The sequence below is a fragment of the Ambystoma mexicanum genome, chromosome 1q (genome assembly GCF_040938575.1).
Source record: "Ambystoma mexicanum isolate Mex_15411 chromosome 1q, UKY_AmexF1_1, whole genome shotgun sequence".
Taxonomy (NCBI): Eukaryota; Metazoa; Chordata; class Amphibia; order Caudata; family Ambystomatidae; genus Ambystoma; species Ambystoma mexicanum.
Genome location: NC_090922.1, coordinates 1,242,878,321 through 1,242,903,045, shown reverse-complemented (window position 1 = coordinate 1,242,903,045; position 24,725 = coordinate 1,242,878,321). Strand labels below are relative to the sequence as shown.

Sequence of the window (24,725 nt, the reverse complement as noted above, 5' to 3'; positions counted from 1 at the left end):
ATACAGGTATGCCTGCGCCATCGTTCATTTTCCAGTCCCACCACAGCTGCTTCGACTTAGAGCGGGTCCCCTTTGGGTCTCTGCTACGGTGGCTTCATTGCTTCGCTCTGGGGTGTTCCCAGACTGTCATTCTATGTACCTGCATCCTTTTAACAGGCTGCCGGTGTGCCTGGTCAATTAGATCTGCCTGACCATAATTAGGATGAGATGCCCGACCTTCACAATGCTCGGGATTCAGCTTCCTCATCCCAGTACCTAAGTGGTACAAGTGTGCATTCCTCCTAGTCTGCTCTTCCTCGTCACCGTACCACCACATGTCACATTAGGGAAAGTGAGGGTAACAGACTTAAAATAGCCCATAAAGTTTGGGATAGGGTCAGGTTGGCTTTAAGCAAGAAAGGGGGGGGATACCATGTCCCTTCCAAGAGCACCCCAATCATAGTACCCAAAGACCCTGCAGCCAGGTGATTCTCCCTCGCTTATCCACCCCCAGGGTCAGGATCCAAATAGAGGTTACTAACAGGAGATAGGGACACCAACACCAGCAAACTGAGTGAGGAATAGAAGCAGAACAAAAGAGAAATTGAGAAAGGCCAATAAGGAAGCACATCAACAGCATTTGGGGTAAATGGAAATGGAAAAAGTGAGAAAGGAGAAAGGAAGGCAAATAACATGAGACAGTGGAAGAAAGAGCTCATCAACAGCAGAAACCGCCTCAGAGAAAATGGGAGAGGAAAGAGCTGGAGTAAGGACATGAGAAGAAGAGGGATGAACAGGAGAGACATGGAGCGAGCCAAGTTAAAGCAATAGAGACAGTACAACAGAGGGAAACAACTTCAATAATTATATGTAAAGACAGGGGAGGCAGTGTGACCGGGAGGTACAGGCAACGGACCACAACAACAGGTAGCACATCAATTACTGCTTAATACTGAGAGACTGAGCAAAAGAAAGCAAGAGAAAGAAGAGACAGAGTAGTAACACAAATGAGAGCTATGATGATATGATATGGCCTTTATAACGCACCTATACACAAGTGTTTCAAGGCGCGATGAGGCAAGGGAGGGGGAACAGAGGGAAGATGGACAACGATCTTACTAGGCCAGGTGTCATTCAGATCGCGCAAGGGCAGTGGGAAAGAAAAGTGCGGGGCGAGAGGGAGGCGAAAGTGCAGTACATGGGAGAATAAAACAACAAGATAAATAAAAGAGCGGCCCACTAGTGGCAAACGAAGGGTGAGTGTAGACATAAGTGCTGGTGGGGGGACTGTAGGGATACAAAAAAGAGTCCCCAGGTGCAGGGGTGCCAGGGAGGCAGTGCAGGCGTGCAACTGGCAGGGCTTGGTCCCAAGATCGGATGGGTGGCCAGGTAACCAGTGCACGCTCAGTATCAGCCAGGACTTTTGCAAGGAAGAGGGGGAGAGAAAGCAGAAGCAAAGAGGAAGGTTTTAAGGTGCTTCCGTAACCGAAGATGGTTCTCCTCAAGTTTCAGGGATGCTGGGAGGCTGTCCAGAGGGAGGCCCCAGCCAAAGAGAGAGATCTACCACCAACTCTTTGCTTGGAGAATCGACTGACCCTGAGGGAGTTGGAGGCGGATGAGTGAAGAGCTCGAGAAGAAATATATTTAGGAAGAGAGATTTGAAGGTATTGAGGCCTCAGGCCCCAGAATGCCTTGCAGACGATGCAGAGGGTTTTGAACTTAATCCTTGCAGCCACTGGGAGCCAGTGCAGGGATTTCAGTCCTGGAGAGATACGATCCCAAGGCTTGAGGCCATGGACAAGTCTCGCAGTCCAGTTCTGGATGAGTTGCAGAGGGCGGAGAGTAGAAGCAGGCAGATTTAGAAAGAGGTTGTTGCAATAGTCCAGCCTGGAGAGAACCAGAGCTCTGGAGACCGTGAGCTTCTGGGGGAAGGAGAGGAAAGGAAGAATACCTCTGAGGAGGTGCAGCTCGTAGTGTGACTTCTTAGAGATGTGAGGAGAGCAAGAGAGTGTGGAGTCGAAGATGACCCCAAGGTTTTTAGCCTTGCAGGTGGGAGCAGGAAGAGGGCAAAGAGAGGCCGGCCAGAGAGCTACAGGAAAGGAGGGAGTGGGTGTGCCGATGAGGAGAATCTCAGTCTTACTGGCATTAAAGCAGAGGTCTTTGGTGGCACACCACTCCTGGATAGCAGACAATCAGTCAGAGATGAGGTATTGGAGAAGAGGTGGCTGAAGGTAGCCTGAAAATGAGCTGAGTGCCATCCGCATAGCACTGAAAGTTGGGGCAGAGAGCGGCAATGCGGTGGGCAAGGAGTGCCAGGTATTGGTTGAACAGACAGGGAGCGAGGTTAGACCCCTGGGGGACACCAAAGGTAGAGAAAAAGATATCGGAGAGGAAGGACCGAAGTTGGACCTGGGAGGGTCGGTCAGAGAGGACGGAAGTCAGGGCCTGACCGGTGATACCTAGATTATCACTGAGACAATTTAGCAGGAAGGCATGGTTGACAGTATCAAAGGCAGAAGAGAGATCAAGCAAGATGAGGACACAAGGGGTGTGAGTCAAGGTTGGAGAGCAGGTCTTCACGGATGTTCAGGAGAGCAGTTTCTGTGCTTCTGGAAGCTCTGAAGCCCAACTGATGGTCATGAAGGCAACCAACAGATTCAGTGTGGAGATTAAGCTGGGAGATGGCCAGTTTCTACAGGAGATTGCCTAGAAAGGGAGTGATGGAGATTGGGTGATAGTTAGCCGGGCAGGAGGGATCGGCAGAATGTTTCTTAAGAAGAGGGTGCACAAGGGAGTGCTTCAGGGGGATGGGAAGACTACAGTGGTGATGGAGTGGTTGCACAAGCCAGCCAGGGCAGGAGCCAGGGTGTCAATGTGGTCCTTGATGGTTTTGGAGGAACAGGGGTGAACCTGTTTTGACGAGACTTTCATAGATCAGACTTGTCAAGAAACCTCGTCCGCAGAGAACAGGGGAAAGGCAGAGAAGGAGGGAGGAGATGTAGCTGCAGAAGGGCCAGAGGAACCCTGACCGGTGATACCTAGGTTATCACAGAGGCAATTTAGCAGGATGGCATGATTGATAGTGTCAAAGGCAGAAGAGAGATCAAGCAAGATGAGGACACAGGGAGTGTTAGAGTCAAGGTGTGAGAGCAGGTCCAAAACATGACAGAGGGGTCGTGATTCACAGGTAGCGCCAGGCTAAAACAGTAGGAGCGCGAGACAGAGAAATCATGCTAATAGACAGTGACTTGATTTACATACACCTGATGTAATGGGCTGATATCTGTCTCTCTGTAGTAGTTCTTACAAGTTCTTGTGTTGACGTATCATGAATATGCAGCTGGCTACCACACAACTACAAGTTATTCTGTGGAGGATTGTTTTCCACAAGTGTGATAAATAATTTGAATCTCGAGAACCTTTATATACAATTGGTTTGTTTCTAATGTTTTCAAAACCTTTATTTTGTTATTGGTTAAAAACAATGTATTACTATTATTATAATTGTTGTTTTATAACAAGCTTAATACCGGAGAGGTTTCTAAGCGCAAGTCCGGGATTCGATCCTGTGTTGCTATGCATTATCTTGCTTTGCAGAAGCCCCCTTGTCACAGAATGTTCACACAACATTTGGGGGGGTATGTCTCCCTTCCCTGGTCTCAGACTTCTTATGGTGCCAAGCGATTGACTCCCTTCTCTTGGCTGTTTGCAGTGTGTTCACAACACACCAGGGGGAATTGCTACTTTCCGCTGATTTCAGAATTTGTTTCACCACCAACCCGGTTTTCACTTGGCCAGTTATTACTATTACAAATATCCCAAACTGTGTCAAGTGTAAGGCTTCCTTTCCCTTGTTTTGCTTTTTGGACTCTGGCAGCCTGACTCCCTTCGCTGTCAGGCACTGTAAATATTAAGATTGATGAGGGTACTTCAATGGGTGCGGGTCCCAGACTTGCATGCACAATCCACCTGGTATACTCTCCGGCTAGGTACTATTACCATGAGGATCAATAAAGATGCTCTAATGGGTGCGGGTCCCAAACTCGCAGATACATTCCACCTTGTATACTGTCCTGCCAGGTACTGTAACTTAATGATCACTCTTGATGCCTTGATTGCCTTCATGGGTTTGGTTACCATACTCGCAATTTCTTCTTTCCACATTCAGTCCACATGGTTTACTAGCCTGCCAGTTATTGAGTCTATGATGATTAACTTCTATGCTTTCACACTTCTTATACTCGCAGGGTTGGGGTACCAGACCATAACTCTTGTTTCCCTTCAATTTCCCAGCTTCTACACCATTGCCTTGTGCCCCTTTCATCTCCCCTTGCACTTGCATACCGGTCTCTATGGTCCACTGTGCTCTCAGGGCTTCCGTAATGCTTTAGCCCACCTCTCTTTCCTCACCGGTCAGCGGTTCTCTGTTGCTTGTGGCGACTCCATGAGGGAAAGTTCCTTCTGGTGATCGTGCTTCCTGCTCCGCACGTTCGCTGTCCCAACGGGGCACTAGGAACTGCTTCTACCTCCTTCGTGGAGCAGTCCTTCCACACCGGACCCTCCTTCTGGTGGAGAACTCCCTTTGCAGCGTCCCGGTCGGCCTTCACTCCAGTGCTTCCTTCTCTGGACTACTGGTTCCTCCAGGGAGGCCTCGTCATTAGTACGAGCCCTTCCTCAGTGTTGATACACACATCAAGTCCATATTGACTAGACTGCTCAGTTTGGTTCCACAGGGTACTAAATGGATCAGTCTCCCAAGAACAAACAGCGTCATCCTCGTCTTGGCATTAAATGTATGGGTGGCTGCCTGAGTGTGTCTGAATGGTGAAAGGCTGCACACTTAAATGTATAGTTGACGGTGTGAGTGTATGGTGAAAGGGTACACACTTAAATGTATGGGTGGCTGCCTGGGTGTGCCTGTATGGTTAAAGGGTGCACACTTAAATGTATGGATGGCTGGGTGTGCGTGTGTATATATGGTGAATGGTGTGTGTGCTTGTGTTCAGGGGTGCAACAAAACCTACATTTCAGGGGGGCTAACACTTTTCTCTCCGGCAACTGCTCTTTAGGTCAGCCAGGTCAAGTCAACATAGCCCACAATTTCAATGGTGTTGCACCACTACTTGTGTTTATTTCCTTGATTATTTAATGGTAATCTTCATTACTCCTAGCCCTATTCTTCCTCATCCCAGTCCTTGTGTATGAGGCAGTATTTGTGTATGAGGCATTGTGCCTCATACACAAGTACTGGGATGAGGTAGAGGTATGTGAAGGTAATGCCTGACTAAGCTACCTGTAATCTTCATTGCTCTAAGTCCCACTTGTCCTCATCCCAGTACTTACCTATGAGGCATGGAGCCTCGTACATAAGCACTGGAACAAGGAAGAGGGACGTGGAGGTAATTCTGGCCAATGAGCTGATTTTGGAGGTTGGGGTAGGGGATGGGAGGGAGAGGGGATGTGTGGGGGTGGGATTGTGCAATAAATCATAATGGTCTCCATGTCCATGCTAAGCAGGCATGATATTTGGTATTAGTGGCATTTTGGTGCAATCAGTCTAGTCATTCCTCATTTTGGTCTGAATTGTTTTAACTGGGCATTTCTGATAAAGCAGTCCTGCTAAGTGTAATTACCTGTCTAGACTGGCATTTGGGTTCTGCCAGTCTAGCCGTTTCTTACTGAGGAACTGTATTTTTTTCTGGGTATCTGTGATAAAATATGATATGATATGGTAAGTGATATATAATGTGCCTGTACACAAGTGTTTTTAGGCAAGACAAGGGAAGGAAAATAGAGGGAAGACGAGACAAATTGTCTCACTAAGCATTGTGTAATTAAGATTGCGCAAGTGCGAGAACAAGAAGTGCAAGGGGGAAAGGGACGGGTGAAGTGCAAGGGAGACGGGAGGGGAAAACAGTGCAGCCAGGACAGCGCAGCTCTGGATAGTGCAAGGAGAACAAGGGACTGTAGGGTTACAGTTACAGCCCCTAACTGCGTGGTAGGCCCGGAGGCAGTGCAAGGGTGACTGATCAAGGAAGAGCCTGGACTCAGTGAGACTGAGGGTAACCAAGCAACCAGTTGGTACGGCAGACAGGTAGGTCAGCAGGGGAGGGAGAGAAAGAAAGCAGAGGAGAATAGGAACGTTTTGAGCTGCTCCTGGAACTTCAGATGGTCCGGCTCAAGTTTGGGAGGGGCAGGGAGGTGATTCCAGAGGGAGGCACCTGCAGGGGAGAGGGATCTACCCCCCCACTCTCTGCCTGGAGAAGAATCTAACCCTTAGGGCTCGAGAAGGAAGGTATTTTGGAAGAGAGCGTTGGATGTAGTGCGGATCCCAGACCCAGAAAACCTTGTGGACAATGCAAAGGGTCTTGAACTTGATCCTTGCAGCCACCGGGAGCTAGTGGAGATATTTCAGGGCTGGAGAGATACAGTCCTTGGGCTTGAGGCCAAGGATAAGACTTGCAGTCCTGTTGGGGATTAGTTGCAGAGAGCGGCGAGTAGAGTAAGGCAGATTGAGAAAGTGGCTGTTGCAGTAGTCCAGCCTGAAGCGAAGCAGAGCTCTGGAGACAGTGAGCTTCTGCGGGAAAGTGAGAAAGGGAAGAGTCTCTTTGAGGAGGTGCAGCTGGTAGTGGGACTTCTTGGCGACGTCCTAGATGTGAAGAGAGAAAGAGAGAGTGGAGTTGAAGATGACACAAGGAATGAGACAGAGAGGAGAGTAGGCTGAGGGAAGCCTGAAGGAAAGCCGAGTGTCATCCACATAAGACTTAAAGTTGGAGGAGAATCAGGTGGGCTAAAGGGGCCAAGTAAAGGTTGAAAATCCAGGGTGAGAGGATAGAGCCCTGAGGAACGCCATAGGTAGAGAGAGGTGGCAGAGTGAAAGGCACAATTTGGACGTGGAAGGGGCAGGCCAAGAGAAAGGAGGTTAGCCATTCCAGGGCCCGATCCATGTTGCCCAGGTTCTCACGGAGTCGATTGATCAGGATGGTGTGGTTGACTTTGTCGAAAGCAGAGGAAAGTTCAAGGAGGATGAGGACAGAAGGAATGCTAGAATCAAGGTTAGAGATCAGATATTCACAGGTGTTCAGGAGAGCAGTTTCCGTGCCTCTGGCAGCTCTTAAGCCAGACTGATGGTCATGGTGAGAACCAACAGATTCAGTGTGGAGAGTAAGCTGGCAGTTGGCCAGCTTTCCAAGAGTTTGGTAGAGGGTAAAGTTCCAGTGGCAAAAGAATGATTACAGAAATCAGCCAAGCCTGGATCAAGGATGTCAATGTGGTCCTTGATGGTTCTGGAGGAGCAGGCGAGCACCTGTTTTGACAACACTTCCATAGATGGAGCTAGGTCTAAACACCTCGTCAGGTGTTAGAGAGACAGAGGAGAAAGGAGGAGGAGAGGAGAGATGGCCAAAGGGGGCCGAGAGAGGAAGAGGGGATAGTGGACAAGATATTCTGAGTTTTAGCAGAGAAGCGAGAGGCCAAAACCGTATAGAGGGCCTGTTGAGGGAACAGGAGAGGTAGAAACCACAACAGGATTGGCCAGTTCCTTGCCAATTTTAAAGAGTTTGGCTGTGTTGGTAGAGGCCGCAGAGACGCAGGCTTGAATGTGTGCTCTCTTCCTGATGATTCTTATTTCTTCGACTGGCATTTTGGTGCAACCAGTCTAGGTATGTATTAATGTGGCCTGGCATGCTTTACTGTAATGTTATTATGTGTCTACACTGGTCTACATTGTGCAGCCAGTTGGACATGTTTTCATTGTGGCATAGCATTTTTAATAGCAAAGCATTAATGTTCATGTGCACTGTTGGTGACTTGCATGTATTGGATTGGTGTTACCCTACAAAACAATAGCAAACACTGTGGCTTTTTAGCCAATGTGTCTCAAAGTGTGCTGTATATTGCATTAAAACACATATTTATAGCTTTCTCCTAGTGCAATGTGTGGCATACCCCTTCAGCAGCACGTTAGTGCGTATTGTGCAAGCGTGGTAATCTAGGCCGGCCCAGAGTGTGGTGCAACCTGTGATTTGTTGACGAGTTGGGGCAGAGGGGGGTGGCCTCAGCATGGCTCGCAGGGTGGCCATGCTACAAAACCATTATATTAAAAAAAGACAGTCACAAGGGGGCACGGATGGGGTGGTGTTCAAACAGTTAGGATGCATGCTGAGCAGATCTTGTTTTACGCCACTGGACCTACAGATCTTCTTTATAGGATTGGGCAGTTGGTTAGGAGTGGACTGTCTAGTCTAGGCCTGGTATGTGTATATATTTAGATAGATATCTATTGAAATATATACACATATGTATATAGTGTGGGGGCAGTTGAGCATCAACTTCCTTAGGAATAACAAAAATTGAATTGCTAAAAACCTTTGACTTGCATGACGGATTTGGCTGGTATTCTGTAAACAATCCTTTTGTCACGGGCCCCACCAGACTGGACACTTTGGGAAAGATTTGTTAAAAAATGAAAAAGTTAAGGAAGTAAAACAAACGCTGTTTTCAGTCTTCTCCCATTCATTTCCCCATAGAGAAAAAGTTCACATTTCTGAGCAGCGCCCAGCAAAAATGCTGGAAGGAATTGGACCATGTACAAAACAACTTGAGCCCAAAGCGTTGACTCAATTTCCGAGAGGGGTCTGGGGTTATTCCGTCCAGTAGTTGTCCAAATATTTCACGGTTCCCCCTTCTCCGAAAATGATAGCTATGCATGTGTCCCATAATGCATCAGCGATCCGAAATGAAAAAGCTGCCTTTTTTTGCTCGATGTGAGGGATAACTGTGGTTATAAACCGGGTTACCCGAAAACAAAAAGTAGAAAAAATGCCATTTGGAGGAGGAAAAACTATGAAATGGCATCAGGCTAGAGGTGTGAAAGAGGACACCATGTGTAATTGGGGAGTTGGCAGTGGGCTGGGGACCAAGTTCTGTGCTCTAACGTTTTTGCATAACCAGGGTTATACAAGGGATAACCAGGGTTGTAGTAGAAATGGGATCAGGATTGAAAGTGCATCACACGAAAATAACTGCAGCTATTTACAGGCGTTAACGGATAACCAGGGTTATTTGTAGTACATTGTAAATAGAAAAGTGGTTGTGGAAAAATAAATAAGATTAATACAATAATAGAGAGGAATTTTACAGCTACAGTGAGGTGGGGGGTAATGGTTTTGTCCAAAGGATGTGTGTACTGGGTTACTTGAAGGAACCGAATGGTGCAATATTGAAAGTGGACACGACTGAAGGCAATAACTAGAAGCACGGTAGTGTTTTCAAATATACAGTGGGCACAAATTGAAAGACATATTTTGTCGGCCGTGGCCACCTAGTGGGCCTAAAGGAAATAAATTGGGGGAATATGTACAGTGGCTACGGCCAAAGGCCATGAATAGTGGTCCTGTAGTGTTTTAAAAAAATACAGGCTGTGACCCACTGCCCGTGGCTGAAGGTCATGGCTTGTGACCCGTGAAAAAACGATGGTATACATGGTTGAAATTCACTGAAAAAAAACATTAGTTAAGGTGCAGTTAAATTGTGCAGGTTTAATGCAACAAAACCATTGAAATTCAGGGAACGTGGAAATTCACAACCAGTTTAACTCGGCGAGTTCCCGTTGCATAGCCCATGAACACATAAATATTATAAGAGAAGGGATTCGTAATGACATACAAAATTTAATTATGTGGGACATAGCATTATGGGGGACATCAACAGAAACACAGTTAAGCTGGTCATGACTTCCCACAGCCATTGAATTTAAAGGGTTTTGTTTCGTTAAATCTTCACAACTTAATTGCACCCTAACTAAGGTTTTTTGTGTGAATATGTATATAGATCTCTGCATATTATATTTTAAATGTTACTGAAACTACAATTAGGTTGGGGAAGTTTATGTTCCTGGGCTACAAAGCCATTACCTTTCCGTATTTGATCAAAGAGATGTTCATGAAAATGATTGTCTAATTTTATTTATTTGGCTAAATCTCAATGAAAGCCAATAGAAATGCAAGAATAATGAGCTATAATGTGTTTTTCTTTTTAAGGCAACTTTTCATCATCCATTCAAGTTATGGACCCAGCAACGTGCCCTATTGTTCCTGGACAAGAAATGACCATAGAAATATCCAAAGGGCGATCAGGACTTGGTCTCAGTATTGTAGGAGGAAACGATACACCACTGGTTAGTTTTTAAAGCTTTAACATATTTTACTGTATTATAAAACTATGTTAGAGTATGTGATATAAATATGTCCTTTAAGTATCACGTGGAGCGCTGGAACCCTTCTTTTCCTAGGATTTCCTGGAAGATTAGCTCTAAACTAGTTATGAGTCCCTGGTTGTATATAGTGCCCTCTGTCACAGATGCGGGGAGAGGGGGTATCAAAACTGTTTGTCATACTTTTCACTTGCTAGCATGTGTGGCCACACGTTTTTGTTATTTTTTTAAGAGAGTTCTTATGTTGATAATTTTAAACTCTTGAGTTGGTAAGTGAATTGCTCACAGGTATGTGGTGTTGTAGGCTACTGCATGACTATTCCATGTGGAGGCTTGCAACACTCTGGTCTACGAAATGAACAAAAAAGAAAGTTCTCTTGGAATAACATTGCTCTTACAATATGAAGAAATCCAATAACATAATTGAGATAACCTACTCCATCTCCATAGAATCTCTATTCTCAGACAGTCAACGGCAGTGTGGGGACTTTTCAATGGTTCTGCAGCTTTCCTTTCCTTTTCAAAAAGCTTTGAACGTATTAATTAAATCAATTTAGCAGACACATGTCCACTGCTTTGCCTTCATCTAAATATCAGTTGTGCTATTGATTCTGTGCACAAAGAAGTTTCAGGGCAGTGTGTTAGGTTTTTTTAAAGCACTCTTAGTTCGACCGTTAGGGACGCATCCAGGTGACTCTGGCACTGTACCTTTCACAGGTGAGCATCGGGACTGTGCAGCCTTCCCATTCACCCCACTCCCTACCCCCTGCTGACGGTGGTTGGAACAGTACTGGCCTTATAACGACTAGCTGTTTTTGAACCTGTATGTTCAAACCCATCTGTTACTGATTGCATCATTTGTGATTCAAGTTATGTAATCATGCAGATGGTACTCGGCTGATATTCGCATTCTACCCCTATCTAAGACCTAAAGCTGAAAAACGTTACATTTAGGTAATGGCTGTAAAGCATTGGATGTCCGTAAATAGAAAAAAATTCAACCTCACAAAAATATATATAATTGTACTTGGCACTTTACACACATTCTGGAATCACCGCCCACTGGTCCATGTCATTTGGTGACTGTCTTTATTGGGGACGAGGGGACTGGGATTTGTGCGTGACCAATGTTTTATTCGCCTCCGTGGCAATGGCTATCACGCAACGAGAGAAGGGACTACATGTATTCCCCTTGTCCCTGCGTCAGTGGTTGCCATTTTGTTTTGTCATTTGTTTTTAAAGTTGAGAAACGGCTGTCACATTATTTCTCTAATAACAAAAACGGATATTAACACCCCACAAATTATGTTTGGGTGTTAATAGCTGTAAACCCTTCAGTGGGTGCAGAGTGGGTTTTACCGATCAGATGATGATGCTGTGGCTCATGTTAAGGCCATCGCTTGCTCTATACTGTAATTTGGGCTCTGGGCCATTAGCTGACCAGTATTGTCCCACAACCTCAGCGCTTATTGCTTAAATAAATCCAAAGATTGCATAAATGGGATATACGTGAACATTTCGAATTGAGAGATGGCCGTATCTTTTAGAAAAAAAAAATAATGCAGAGGGAGACACCCGCCATCCCCTTCACTCTCTCATTTTAATTATTTCCCTTACCCCACCCCTATATTTTTTAGAAATGTTCCAAAATTGAAAAAATTAATGCAAAAAATCTGCGGTAATTTCTCCATTCGTAATGTGTCTTGCAACTTTTTCTGCGGATACCCATAAATACACAGACAACAATTTTTTCATGCCTTCTTGATATATCTTCAGAACCGTAAAGTGACGTTGTAGTTCCTGATCTTGCTTTAGCATGTGCCTCAATTTCTGCATCACCATATGGTGTGATGGCAGCGATTGAGATGGCAGCGTGGCACAAAATGAAGTGACAAAAAAATCCTCAAGGTAGTGTCTGAGGGGTGGTGGCGCTGTTGAGCAGCCCAAGATGGCTGCCTAGCGAATAAGCTCCGTGTGGTTCGGCAGAAATCCGCTACCATCTGCGTAACACGGCATCCCTGGGGGCTGCCATCGGTTGGCGTTGCTGGGGACCATCTACTGCTCCCATCCTGCGAGTTTGGCGTCGATTGGCCATCTGGGGGCCTTGCTGTGGCGCCTGTGCCGGCGGCCGCCTGGACGTGTGCGACCGCCCTGGGGCGCCCTTGGCTGCTGTACCCCGGCGTTGGAACCAGCAAGGCTGTGTGCCCGGTCTGGCGGCGCCGGGATGCCTGGGAGCACCTTCATCGGCCCTGGGCGGGCAGGGCCCCGGCGCGGCTACGGGTGGCCACGGCCATCTGCGGGCCGTTGCCAAGCTGGGACTGGCCCGGTGCCGGAGCGCGGCCCCGCTCTCCCCCTCCCGCCCCCACCCCTACTCCGGGAGCCAGAGCTGCTGCGAGGAAGAGCGCCGCGGGCGTGTCCCATGAGCCGGAGCTCCGGAGAAGCCGCGCACAGCGTGAGTGCTGGGCCATGCCCCAAGCTCCAGCTATATCCAGGTGAGGAGTGCGGAGGGATGCATAGCGGCAGCGGCCGCACTAACGAGGCTGCAGGCCGCCCACTGGACTTTTGAAGAGCGGTGATACACACGGCACCCTTAGTCTGCCAGGGGCCCTGCCACCTGGACCGCCTGGCTGCGCTGGAGGCCAGTGCAGGCTCGGGTTATCTGGAGGAGCGCCGCATGGAATTGGACACAGGCTCCCTCACCCTGCCTATCCCGCATTGACAGCTGACTCCCTTGAACAGCGGGTGTGGGCCCCTGCCCCTCTACCCCCCTTTTTTGGCCTCACCTGAACACAACTTGGAGACTGTCTCCGCCGGGGGCCACAGAGTCACCAACCCTACATTAAGTGTGCCACAGCCACCCTCATGCTGCCAGCTGGCACTCGCCCCTGAAAGAGGGTAACCTCTGCACGCTGGGCCCTGAGCTTGACGTCTACCCCACCCAGTATTACTAGTGACACTTGCCTCTGTCGCAGCAGTGGCCTGGCTGTTGTGGAGTCGCTATTCGGTGACTGGCCGGATCCTTGAAGCCCCCATCACTTGCTTTCTCCACGGGCGCTGCCCGCGGACCTCCCTCACGTCCACCACTATCCAGGTATGCCGAACAGGCAGAAAGCGGTTTCCAAGGGGGGAGCCATGGATAAATTCGCTACAGCTATCTCGAGGGCTGAGGCGAGTCCGCCACCACCCTTACAAGAAGACCCTGAGGCTGATGCCCACCCTGGTACATCGGGACCGGACCTTACCCCCCTTATGGAATCAATGGCCAAAAACTTCGCCTCCTTCCACGAGAAACTGGATGACATAAACGCTAATGTCGCCTCGCTCAGGACACGTGTAGACCAAGCCGGGACCAGGATTACAGAGGCTGAAAGCAGAATCTCTACAAATGAGGACGAAATACACTCATTGCAGACCACTGTTGCATCCCTGTCACAAGACATGAAGGCAGTGAAGGCCAAGTGTGACGACTTGGAATCCCGCTCCCGCATAAATAATCTACGCATTGTTGGAAGACGCTGTCGAGAGCCTACTCAAAGGGGGCAATCCAGTTCTGTCACCATATTTTACAGTCGAGCGCGCCCACCGTGCTTTGTCCCTTCCCCCATTCGGGCAACATCCCGCGACCTGTCATCGCCATAATTTTAAATTAACGGGACAGAGACCTCATCCTCCGTCTGGCACGGGAGAAAGGGGACTTGCGCTTAGAGGCCAACGTCATCAGGATCTTCCTCGACTTCTCAGTCGCGGTTCAACAGGAGGGACGCCAATTCCTAGGTGTAAAAAAGCTGCTCAGGGAGCGCAATGTCCCTTATGCCATCCTGTTTCCGGCTCGACTTAAACTCACCCATAATGGAAAACTCTACTTCTTCACGGTCCCTGACGAGGCAGTGAAATTCATCGAGTCACAAATACCACTACACAATCCAGGGGATGGCCTCGCCAACGCCGAATAGGCTCTGATCACCCTTCTCGAAGATGCCCACACTATCTGGTGATCCTTGATTCACAAAGCGAATATGGCAACGTTGTTCTCTACCCAGTAATGATGCCTCCCTGCTACAAGCGGCCCGGCCACCAACCACGCTCCGGAATTGGAGTAACTCATCACCTCTTCTTCTGGATGCCTATGTCCGGCCGCTTGCCTTAAACTCTCCTACAACCGCATCCTGCTTGTTATGGTACACATGTCTGCTCCGCGGGCCAAACACTGGGTCCGCCTACCGCAGAAACCCACCGCAGACAGCATCCGCTGTCCGTCTTTGATGTTCAAGATGCCGACCACACGGCAACAGCGCACCTCGCTGCATTTGTAATGATTCTGTTTATTTCCATTTGGTTGCCGCTACTGCTGGGCCCAGGTTGGACCGTGGAAGGGGCACGCCCACGTTGGGTGCTAGCCGCCACCCTACGGTTGAATGGTGGCTCTGGCTTAACTGGGGCCACCTGGGCTTGGAGAAATGTTGGCACTTCTATTGGGGCAGGTCACACTGCAAGTTGGGGGTGGGCAGTGAGGGTGGGTGGGGTGGTGCGGGAAGGGGTTGGAACGGGCTTGTTGTGTGTTATGGGGAAAAATGGCAGAGGTGGTTTGGCAGACCACAGCGCATCGGGGGGCCCCGGTGGGGGCGGTCTCCACCCTGTATTCACGTTACGACCACGGTGGTGGGATGTTACTTAAATCATTGACATGCCTGTAACACTGATATCCTGGAAAGTGCAGGGCCTGAGCAATTACACCAAGGCACGTAAAATTATGGCATACGCCAACAGACACGGCTGTAGAATATTGCTCCTGCAGGAGACTCACTCAACGGGCCCTCTGACCAAAAGTATTGCACCAACATGGGGTCCACACAGATATTTCACCTCATATTCCACGCGCGCCAGAGGGGTGGTGACGATGATTCATAAATCACTTAAGTTTGTTCTCCACAAGAGTTATATAGATTCCGAGGGGAGATGCACTGTACTACATTGCGCCATAGCCAACAGGGATTACTTGCTGGTGAATACCTACGGCCCTAATGTTGACTCTCCCAAGTTTATTGACCAGGTGGTATCCATATTACTAGGATACGTCGGGGTGCAGATCATGTGGGGGGGGGACATGAACTTTATACTGGATACCGCTATGGATAGGACTGGCACAGCCCCTAGGCCCCTGTCTGGCGCAGCGCGCAGATTGCTGACGCACAGCACGACACTTGAAATTCACGACGCATGGAGGGCCCTACATCCGCAAGCGTGCGAGTTTACATTCTACTCGTCAGTTCACGACAGTTCCTCCAGGATCGACTTGGTAATGTTGTCCGGCCCTATGCTGGGCAGGGTAGTGGAACTGCGGATACTCGCGCGCACACTGTCTGATCATTCACCGATCTTGATAACCCTGGAATTGGGGATACCTGCCCCTACTATTAACACATGGCAATTCAAATCATCTGCTCTGCAGGACATTGTATTCAAGGCGGACATCCTCGCCGATATTCAGACTTATTTTGAACACAATTTGCCCCAGTCCACCACCTTAGGGGTCCGCTGGGACGCATTCAAAGCCTTCATCAGGGGCGCGTCCATTTCTAGAGAGTCGGGAGTCCTCAAAACCATAAGAGCCATCCTGTCCCGCTCCAAAACTAAATTACGGGACCTGGAACGTGCCCACCCTGCCTCAATCAACCCAAGTGTCCTCTCCCAGATCAGTGAGGAGCTTAAAATCTTCAAAGAACAGGCCACTAAGGAAGTCCAGTACTTCAGTCGTCCACAGGCAGCATGTAAATACGGCGAGGGTGACAAAACGTTGGTCGCATTGGCAAGGGGGGAGTGGGGCCAATCCCTAATAACCTGCGTCATGAACAGTCAGGGGGTCATACAGTGGTCCGACCAGCAAATCCTTGAGGTCTTTACAAGCTTGTATTTGTATTTGTATTTGTTTTATTTGTAACGCGCTCCCTCAGGCCCGGAGGAATCAGCTTCTACTCGGAATTATACTCCCAGCACCCTGAACATAGTGACTCCCAGATGCGGGAGCTCCTGGAACAGATACCCACCACCTGTGTCTCCCCTGCCACTAGAGACCAATTAGATTCCCCTATTACACTGAACGAAATAGTCTATAGGCCATATCCAGTCTCCCTAAAGGTAAGGCACCGGGCCCCGTCGGGCTAACGTCTGAATATTATCAGGAGCATGTGGCAATATTGGCCCCCGAACTGCTCGAGGTGTGGAATGAGTCACTTAGGCTAGGATCCCTTCCCCCGACACTACGTGAGGCCATCATCACAATCCTGCTCAAGCCCGGTAAGCCTAGCAATGAATGTGGATCCTACCGGCCCCTTTCGTTGATGAATTTGGATACAAAAATTTTCGCCAAGGTGATCGCTAACCATTTCCTGCCTGTGATGTACTATATGGTACATGATGATCAGTCAGGCTTTGTGCCAGGGAGATCTACGTCCCACAATATAAGAAGGCTTCTTAACGTCATGGCACGAATCGATCAGGGTGTGAGTGCAGTCGCGGTTACCTTGGATGCCCAGAAGGCCTTTGACATGGTGTCCGGGAAGTACATGTGGCTCGTCCTTGAGACCATGGGCATAGGACCCAGGATAATTGCATACATCAAGTTGCTATACACCTCCCCAGTTGCCAGAGTCCGTGTCAACTCCCAAACTTGCGATCTGTTCCCTCTCTTCAGAGGCACTCGTCAGGGATGCCCGTTCTCCCCGATCTTATTTGCTCTGGCTATCGAGCCCATGGTGGACTATGTTAGGGAGCGTCACTCACGTAAAGGGTTACGGCTACAGGATACCCCCGAAATTATCTCACTCTACGCGGATGACGTGCTGCTGTTCGTCAGAGACCCCAATGACCACCTCGACCCAATCCTGCGTGACATCACCCGCATCGGTACATATTCTGGTTTCACAATCAATTATGCCAAGTCTGAACTCTTCCCTCTCACAAGCTCCACTGCGCGCCCTGCCACTGAGTACCCGCTCCGCTGGTCCCCTGACGGGATTAAATATCTGACAATCCATGTGTCCCTGACCAAAGACACCCTCCTGGCTGACAATTACTTGGCCGCGGCAGAACAGGCTGAAGCCAAGATAACGCGCTGGCGCCCTCTTCCACTATCTCTAGCGGGGAGACTTTAACTGATAAAAATACTACTTCCTAAACTGCTGTATATATTCACTAATGTACCTATCTGGCCTGGTAAGAAATATTTTGCAGACCTACACAAGCTTTGCACTCTGTTTTTGTGGCACTCGGGGGCAGTGTGTAAAAAATGGCTTGCTATGACATTTCCCTACGAAAAAGGTGGTTTAATCGCCCCTGATATGCTGCGGTACTGGATCGCAGCGCAGGCACAGTTTGCCTCATCTCATACTGGTACCCTGGACCCCCCCCCCCTCCCACGTCCTCATGTCAAACTGGAGGCACTTGCGGCATCTGACACCAACATAATGTCCTTAATATTACATCGCCAATACGAGCCGGACTCACCCATTGACCCGGTCCGAACTACTGTGCAGGCTTGGGGACGGATGTTTGCGTTGGGTGCCGAGGAGCACCCATATTATAAGTGGCTTCCCTGCTGGCGTTTCCCCGGGCTGGAACCCACAAATGACATGGCCCTGGCACGACACTGGCAGACCCTGGGATACCTAGCCCTGACTGACTTCTACCCAGACGGGCAATTCATAACACTGCAGACCTGGAAGCCGGGCCACTCGGGGTCACCATTGGAACTTCTACAATTTTATAGGCTCCGTGCTGCCTTCCGTGGCGCCTGGCCTGGGTTTCCCATTGAACCCCCCGATTCCCCTGGGATTTCCTACATCGCCAACTTGGGTGGGGCCCGCGGCGTGGTATCCTCACTATACAAACTCCTCCTAACTTCTACCCCACCACAGCCTTCTGGGGCCCGGGACGACTGGGCATCCGAACTGGTGTTGGAACTCACTGACCAACTGTGGACAAAAATGTGCTCCCACACCAATAGAGCCTCCTTGAACCTCGGCTACCGCACCATTCAGTACAAACTGTTGAACAGGTTATATTACACCCCGCGCAAGATCTCCAGGTTTGCTCGCTCCGACCCAAGGCCTTGTCCTCACTGCGATGCAGAGGATGCGGGCCATCTGCACATGTTTGGGCCTGTCCGAGGCTAGCTGCATTTTGGGACGAGATCCTGAAAACTCTGTCAGAAATCTGTGACACTGATGTTGAGCCTGACCCACTGGGGGTACTGTTTGGGGCATGGGGGGGGGTGGTGAGGGGGCCAGAAGTGCTGCTAAATTCTTAAACGTGAGTTGTATAAATGCTAAGAAATGTGTATTGCAGAGCTGGAAGTCGTTCCCCCCCTCACCACACCCCCCACATTCCAGAAATGGCTGAACTTATTAACATGGTCTCGGAACTGTGAGGAGGAGTACCTCACTACCCTCCCGGCCCACTCCCGGCCTAAAAACATCTGGTCTCCCTTTAATAGCTATCTTAACAGCCTAGACTCACCCTCTTCTGGGGACAACTCATCGCAAACACCTCTAAAGTGCCACAGCTTTGGATGCTTCATGTTGCTGCATTCCTGACTGTCTTTGTTACCGTTCATATGCACCACTGTATTCAGTTAAATATGTATTATGTCACTCTTGGCTGCTCTTATGTTTGTGTAAGCTATTCACCTCTGCCAACAAAAATAAGTTTAATAAAAAAAAAGTTAGTGTCTGAGGTATTTGCTATTAGACTTTAATAACTATTTGTTGGTACTTTCCCAATCCATTCTTTCAACTTTGCAGTCTTTATTGTAATTAGATAAGTGACATTCTATAATGTAGTTGTCCTTAATTGTTGCATTTCAGGCCTGCTGCACCGTTGGACTTCAACTGTGCCTCCTCTGTTCTTAGTTGATGCTTGTTACAAAATGCACCATTTGTTATCGGGAGAGTGCCACATACATCTGAGTAACACCAACATCCATATCTCACTGCATGATTAAGCATAAAGTGAAAAGCCTTGAACACTAATTTGATTCATTTGATTCATTGCTCTCAGCATGACAATAACTCTGAACAATCCAAACGCATGATGCGATTAGCTCCCCATGGAAGCGGCTGTCTTGTGTTACACATTGCTGTTTGGGATTTCATAGAGAGTTTGTAATCTCATTGGTTTGGTAAACATATCTGCCTAAATATTCTGCATTTCCATTTTTGAAGAGCCAGACTCTGCACAAAGCAGCTGTGAAAAACCACTTCTACTGTAGAAAAAAGGTTTTTAAAACTGCAGTTAGAAGAAAACATCTCTTCATTTAAGCCCCACCTACAACATGCATGAAGTATACCTTCTATTTGTTTCTATAGCACTCTACTTCCTAATTGTAAAATCTACCCTTTCTAAAAATTATTTCTATTAATTGAAGCCCAATTACTGTAAAACATGTTCTTCTCTGTGCCATGATCAAAATAGCGTAATTCACTGCTTATACATTTTTCGCAATAGTCATTTTATAAACACATTTGTAAATTACGGATATCTATTAGTACCCGCCTGCATTAGTTTGCAAATAAATCAAATTTAAATTATTGTGGACACATTTTTAAGACAGTGGACAAAATGTACATATACAAACATATAAATCATATCTGCCATTGAGCATGTACGAACAACATTCACCAAATTGTGTTATGATGTATGGGAGGTGTGTGAATTGCTCAACAATTATATCAATGAACACAAATTCATACATTGATTAAAACACCCATCCCATGTCTTCATCAGGCTTTGATTAGATATTTCAAACCATCGAAAATGTACTTATCTCTTCAAGCTCACTTCCTCTCTCAAGTGACATAAATATCCTGTAATAAAACCAAACACCATTTTGTATACGTTTTTTGTAAAATAAACTTATGATACATTTAAATAGCAATTCGAGGTCTTGGTCATTAAATAAATGCTTTTTTATTCTAGCCGTAGTTGCAATACTCCATATATCCAGGTCAAACAGAAGCATACAGAAACAATATGAAACATATTTATATTTCTCAAAAATGTGGTGTGGCCTGGTTAATAACATCATCATACCTTTATAATTAAAATAAACTTTTGTGAAAAGCTTTTGTGTAAAATTAAATAAGCTTTAATGTCTCTTTGTATAGCGATCAGCTTATGTAAGCTGTGGGAACAAACTTGATGCACTTTCACAACAATAAAAAAAATATTCATGGTGAAAATATGGCTAACCCATGTTTTTGTTTCAGTGTTTGTCTATTTATGTTTTGGTAGTTTATACATTCATAATAAAGGTCCTATCCAATTATATCAACCCAATAGAGAGTACAAAAATACATGAATTAAAGGAGATCGTATATAAAAATGTTATTTCTTGAGCACCCATACATTACATTTTTTTAAAAAATAATTATTGCATGTTGATTACCTGTTTTATGAATAGCCATATATACCACTTAATGTGATTTCATAATATTTTCTTTTCTTTATCCAATAGAGGGTGTGTTTCAGGGGACTATAAAGAGAGGAATATATGGAATCTATTCAAAAGGATGTGCTCAATCAATAATTATAGACCGAAATGAGTAGCTCATTTACAAGAAAAGATGAGGTACCCCCACCCCTCAGTTTTTTATCATTAGAGTTGCTAATCCTCCCAAACACTGTTCCTGTGCGTTGTAACATCTTGTCGACCCCACTATTATATATTTACTGTATCATAGCCTATGACATCATTATGTCATGCATAAAGGTTGCATGGCTCCATTTTAAAAGAAAATTATTATTTTTTTCTCCAGCATGGGGTCTGGCATGGATTCACATGCTCATGAATATTCCTGGTCGTCGGGAACAGTTAAAAACTGTATTTCTCGTCTAAACCAATGACTGACCTCTGGGTCATACTGCCGCATCTAATGACAGTACTCCCCTTAAGCCCCTCCTCTGGCAGCCATATTCAGATTTTTACCACACGCTTCAGAATTGGGAGTCCTCAAGTTTACTCTCCAAGCTATTTGTACGTTTTTTTGTGGTTTTGATGGAAACTTTTTTTTTGTTTCAAAGAAGCCAGTGTCTTCCTTTCCTCATCTGCCGACAGCGGGGATCCGTTGTCAGTGAAGTTCTGCGCCCCTCAAGGAGGTCGAAGATGCTACAAGGCCTTTGGGCCTACTACGCGTCCTCTGACAATGACAGAGAGAAGGAGGCAAGGTCTCTCTTCAGGCCCTGAACCAAGTGCGGGCTACGGAATGTGTTTGTGGAGGGCAAGCACCTGCATTGCCTCTACTGCCTGCACCCGGACCACAAGGAGGTAGGTTGAGTGCCAGATATACCTTGGTTTCTCCAAGAAAACAACGAAGGACAGGCATAATAGGCTGGCAGCATGGCTTAACGCCAAGGCCTCTGACCTGTGCTCCGAGCAGGGTCGCTCAGGTAACCGCTCTCTTCCAGCAAGGTGAAGTGGCGTCGGATCAGACAATCACAGTGGCATTGGATGTCACCAACACCGGGTTCCGGCAAATGTGGAACGGTGTCTGTTTCGTTGCCAAGATTGGATGAAAGCCACACATTTCCATCGGGAGGTCCAAGCAAAGGTGTTGGACATGCCCTTTGACAGAGAGAATCTGTTTGAGAAGGTCGTTGACAAGTCCCTCCAGGCCATCAAGGCGGATACGGAGACAGCCCGTTCCCTGGGCACTCTCCAGCAGCACCGCTCGTCTTTTGCTCCTCCAGGGGAAAGTCAAGTTGGTCTTCAAAGGGTTTCTCCATGTGTATCGACAGCCTTCCAGCTCCTTAATACAGGAAACCTACAGAGGCTGTTCCCAGGCCTACTTTAGTGGAGGACAGCATCGCCGTCACCTGCAGGGCAGGACGCCTGCGACGAAGCAAGCCTGAAGCGACCGGGACATCGGTCTCCCACTCGTGCACCCCGATGGTAGGCCGGTTGATTAGATTTGTCAGCGAGTGGAGAAAGATCACCACCGACAGATGGTTGCTGGACGCTCTCACCAAAGGACACACTATGGAGTTTCCAAGCAGGTGTCCGCGGATCCCTCTGGTTACCCGGCAGGAGCAGCACAACCCTCCTCTCCTGGGAGCGATATGGGCCATGCTGCGAAAGGGGGTGATAGAGCTAATTCCCCATTCCAAATACTTTCTGGTCAGAAAGAAGACAGAGGCTGGATGGCCATCCTAGAAAACAAATACCTAAATTCCCAAAATTTCAGTATGGTCACGCTGCAACACATGCTCAGCCAACTGGAAAAAGGAGACTCTTGACGTCATTGGACATGGGGGATGCCTCCTTCCAAGTCCCCATTCACAAGAAGTATCGAAAGTTTTGTGGTGTAGCACTATCCGTTCAAGGTGCTACCTTTTGGCTTGAAGTCGGCCCCCACAGTGTTCAGGAAATTACTGGCACCAGTGGCGGCCCATCTACGTCTAAAGGGCATACACGTATACCCGTACCTGGATGACTGGCTGATTTGTGCCTGAGCGGGCCGACGGACACATGCAGACGACCGTCCGGCTACTGACGGATCTGGGATTCTGCATCAAAATTCCAAAGTCCTGCTTAACGCCATCGCAGAACATGCTGTTCCTAGGTGCCAGACTCAATACAGTGTCTTGCCTGGCATCGCCCTCGGAGTAGTGGATAGCAGCCATTCTAGGAAAGGTGTAACGGCTGTCATTGTCGAAGAAGGGCACAGTGCGGGCTATCAGGTCGTTACTGGACATGTGGTCCTGCATCTACCTCGTCCAGCTCTGCAGGTTGCAAATGTGACCCCTACAGGAATTCCTGGACGCCTGCTGGATACAGGCGTCCAGCAGCTTCACGGGCAAGCTCTCTCTCAACAACTAGTTCCATCGGGCGATAGGATGGTGGGGCATCCGAACCAACATCGCCCAAGGCACAGGATTTCAAAACCCCCCCAAATCCCCCATACCAGGAGGCGGTCACCACGGGCAGCTCTCAGGAAGGCCGCGGAGCGCTCACCGGATGTCTACACGACAGAGGCCTGTGGTTGTCAGAGGAGAAGGATCTTCATATCAACATCCTGAGCTACAGGCAGTGTTCTAGGCACTCAAGTCATTCCTACCGTCTCTGAAAGGCAGGGTGGTGAGGAGCTTCACGGACAACACAATCACCATGTTCTACCTCATGAACCGGGGGGCACTCGATCACCAGTGCTCTCCAAAGAAGCACAGCACTTGTGGTGCAGGGCCGTCGGACAGGGGATGTTCCTCATCCCTCTCCACCTGGCGGGAGTCAAGAATACCATTGCGGATTTCCTAAGCAGGGAACTGTGCTCCTGCCATGAGTGGGAGCTTCGTCAGGATCAGGTGGGGACTGCCTGTTCATCAAATGGGGCAGGCCCCAGATCGTTCTATTTGAGACGCCAACGAACTCCAAGTGGCAGTAGTTTGCCAGCAGATTCCATCAACCGAGGAGCCTGGGGAATGCATTGTCATTCCCGTGGGAAGGGTTGTTCCTGGATGCGTTCCCTCTCCTGCTACGAGCCATCAACACACTCGGACAGTACTTATCACCCTGGCAGATTTGGTAAGTGGACCTTCTCAGCCTGTCAGTGTTTCCTCTGGTCAAGCTTCCAGTGGTTCCGGATCTTGTCACCAGAAAATGAGATGCAATCCTACATCAAGACCCAGGATCGATCGGCCCGAAGGCTTGGCTCCTACAGCCCTAGATTTTGGAGGATATGAGTTGCCTGCGGACTGCAGGGAGGTCCTCGCCACGGCCAGGGCGTCGTCGACTTCGAAGTGCTACGGTCACAAGTGGAAGCATTTCGCTACATGGTGTCTGTCTCAGAAGATTACCCCTCTGAGGGTCGCTGCCCCGCAGATCCTTCCATACTTGCTATCCATGGCCAAGCCTGGACTGGCGCACGCCTCTTTCAAGGTACTTCTCTGGCGGCTATCTCCCGCTACACCAGGTCTCCAGGAAGATCTTCACTTTGGTCCCACTGCATCGTCAAGGAATTACTCAAAGGACTTTTTCGATCTTTCCCGCCGGTGAAGGCTCCTGCCCCAGCGTGGGAACTCACTGTGGTTCTGATGAGTCTCATGGGGGCCTCCTTCGAGCCTATGCATCAGGCCTCTATCAAGTTCCTCTTGTGGAAAACGGCTTTCCTTGTGGTCATCACCGCTGCCAGAAGGGTAGGTGAGATCCAGGCCCTATTCTGCAAGCAACCATACCTGACTTTCCACGAATCGAGGGTGGTGCTGTGTGCACACCTGTCTTTCATGGCAAAGGTTCAGTCTGAATTCCACCTCAACGAGCCTTTGGTGTTACCTGTATTTTTATTTCCGAAACCTTCATCGCTGGCGGAAAGGGCCTTGCATTCTTTGGGCATTGCTCGTCCCCTGAAGTTCTACGTGACAAGCACAAAGAGTTTTCGGAACACCTCACAACTGTTTGTGAACTTTGGTCCTGTGAACCATGGGAAGACCTTGTCCAAGGCTTCCATTTCAAGGTGGCTCTCCTGCTGCATCACGCAGTGTCATC

General features: G+C 48.2%; 1 protein-coding gene across 6 annotated transcripts in view; it reads left to right on the top strand.

Annotated features, from left to right (window-relative positions):
- PATJ (PATJ crumbs cell polarity complex component) overlaps positions 1-24,725 on the top strand; it is a 3,332,662-nt gene that overhangs the window by 2,298,917 nt on the left and 1,009,020 nt on the right. For all 6 annotated transcript variants that reach the window (XM_069642041.1, XM_069642043.1, XM_069642045.1 and 3 more), the window contains one exon: positions 10,020-10,156. In XM_069642041.1, coding sequence (XP_069498142.1) covers positions 10,020-10,156 — 137 coding nt within the window. The remainder of the gene's footprint in view (positions 1-10,019; positions 10,157-24,725) is intronic.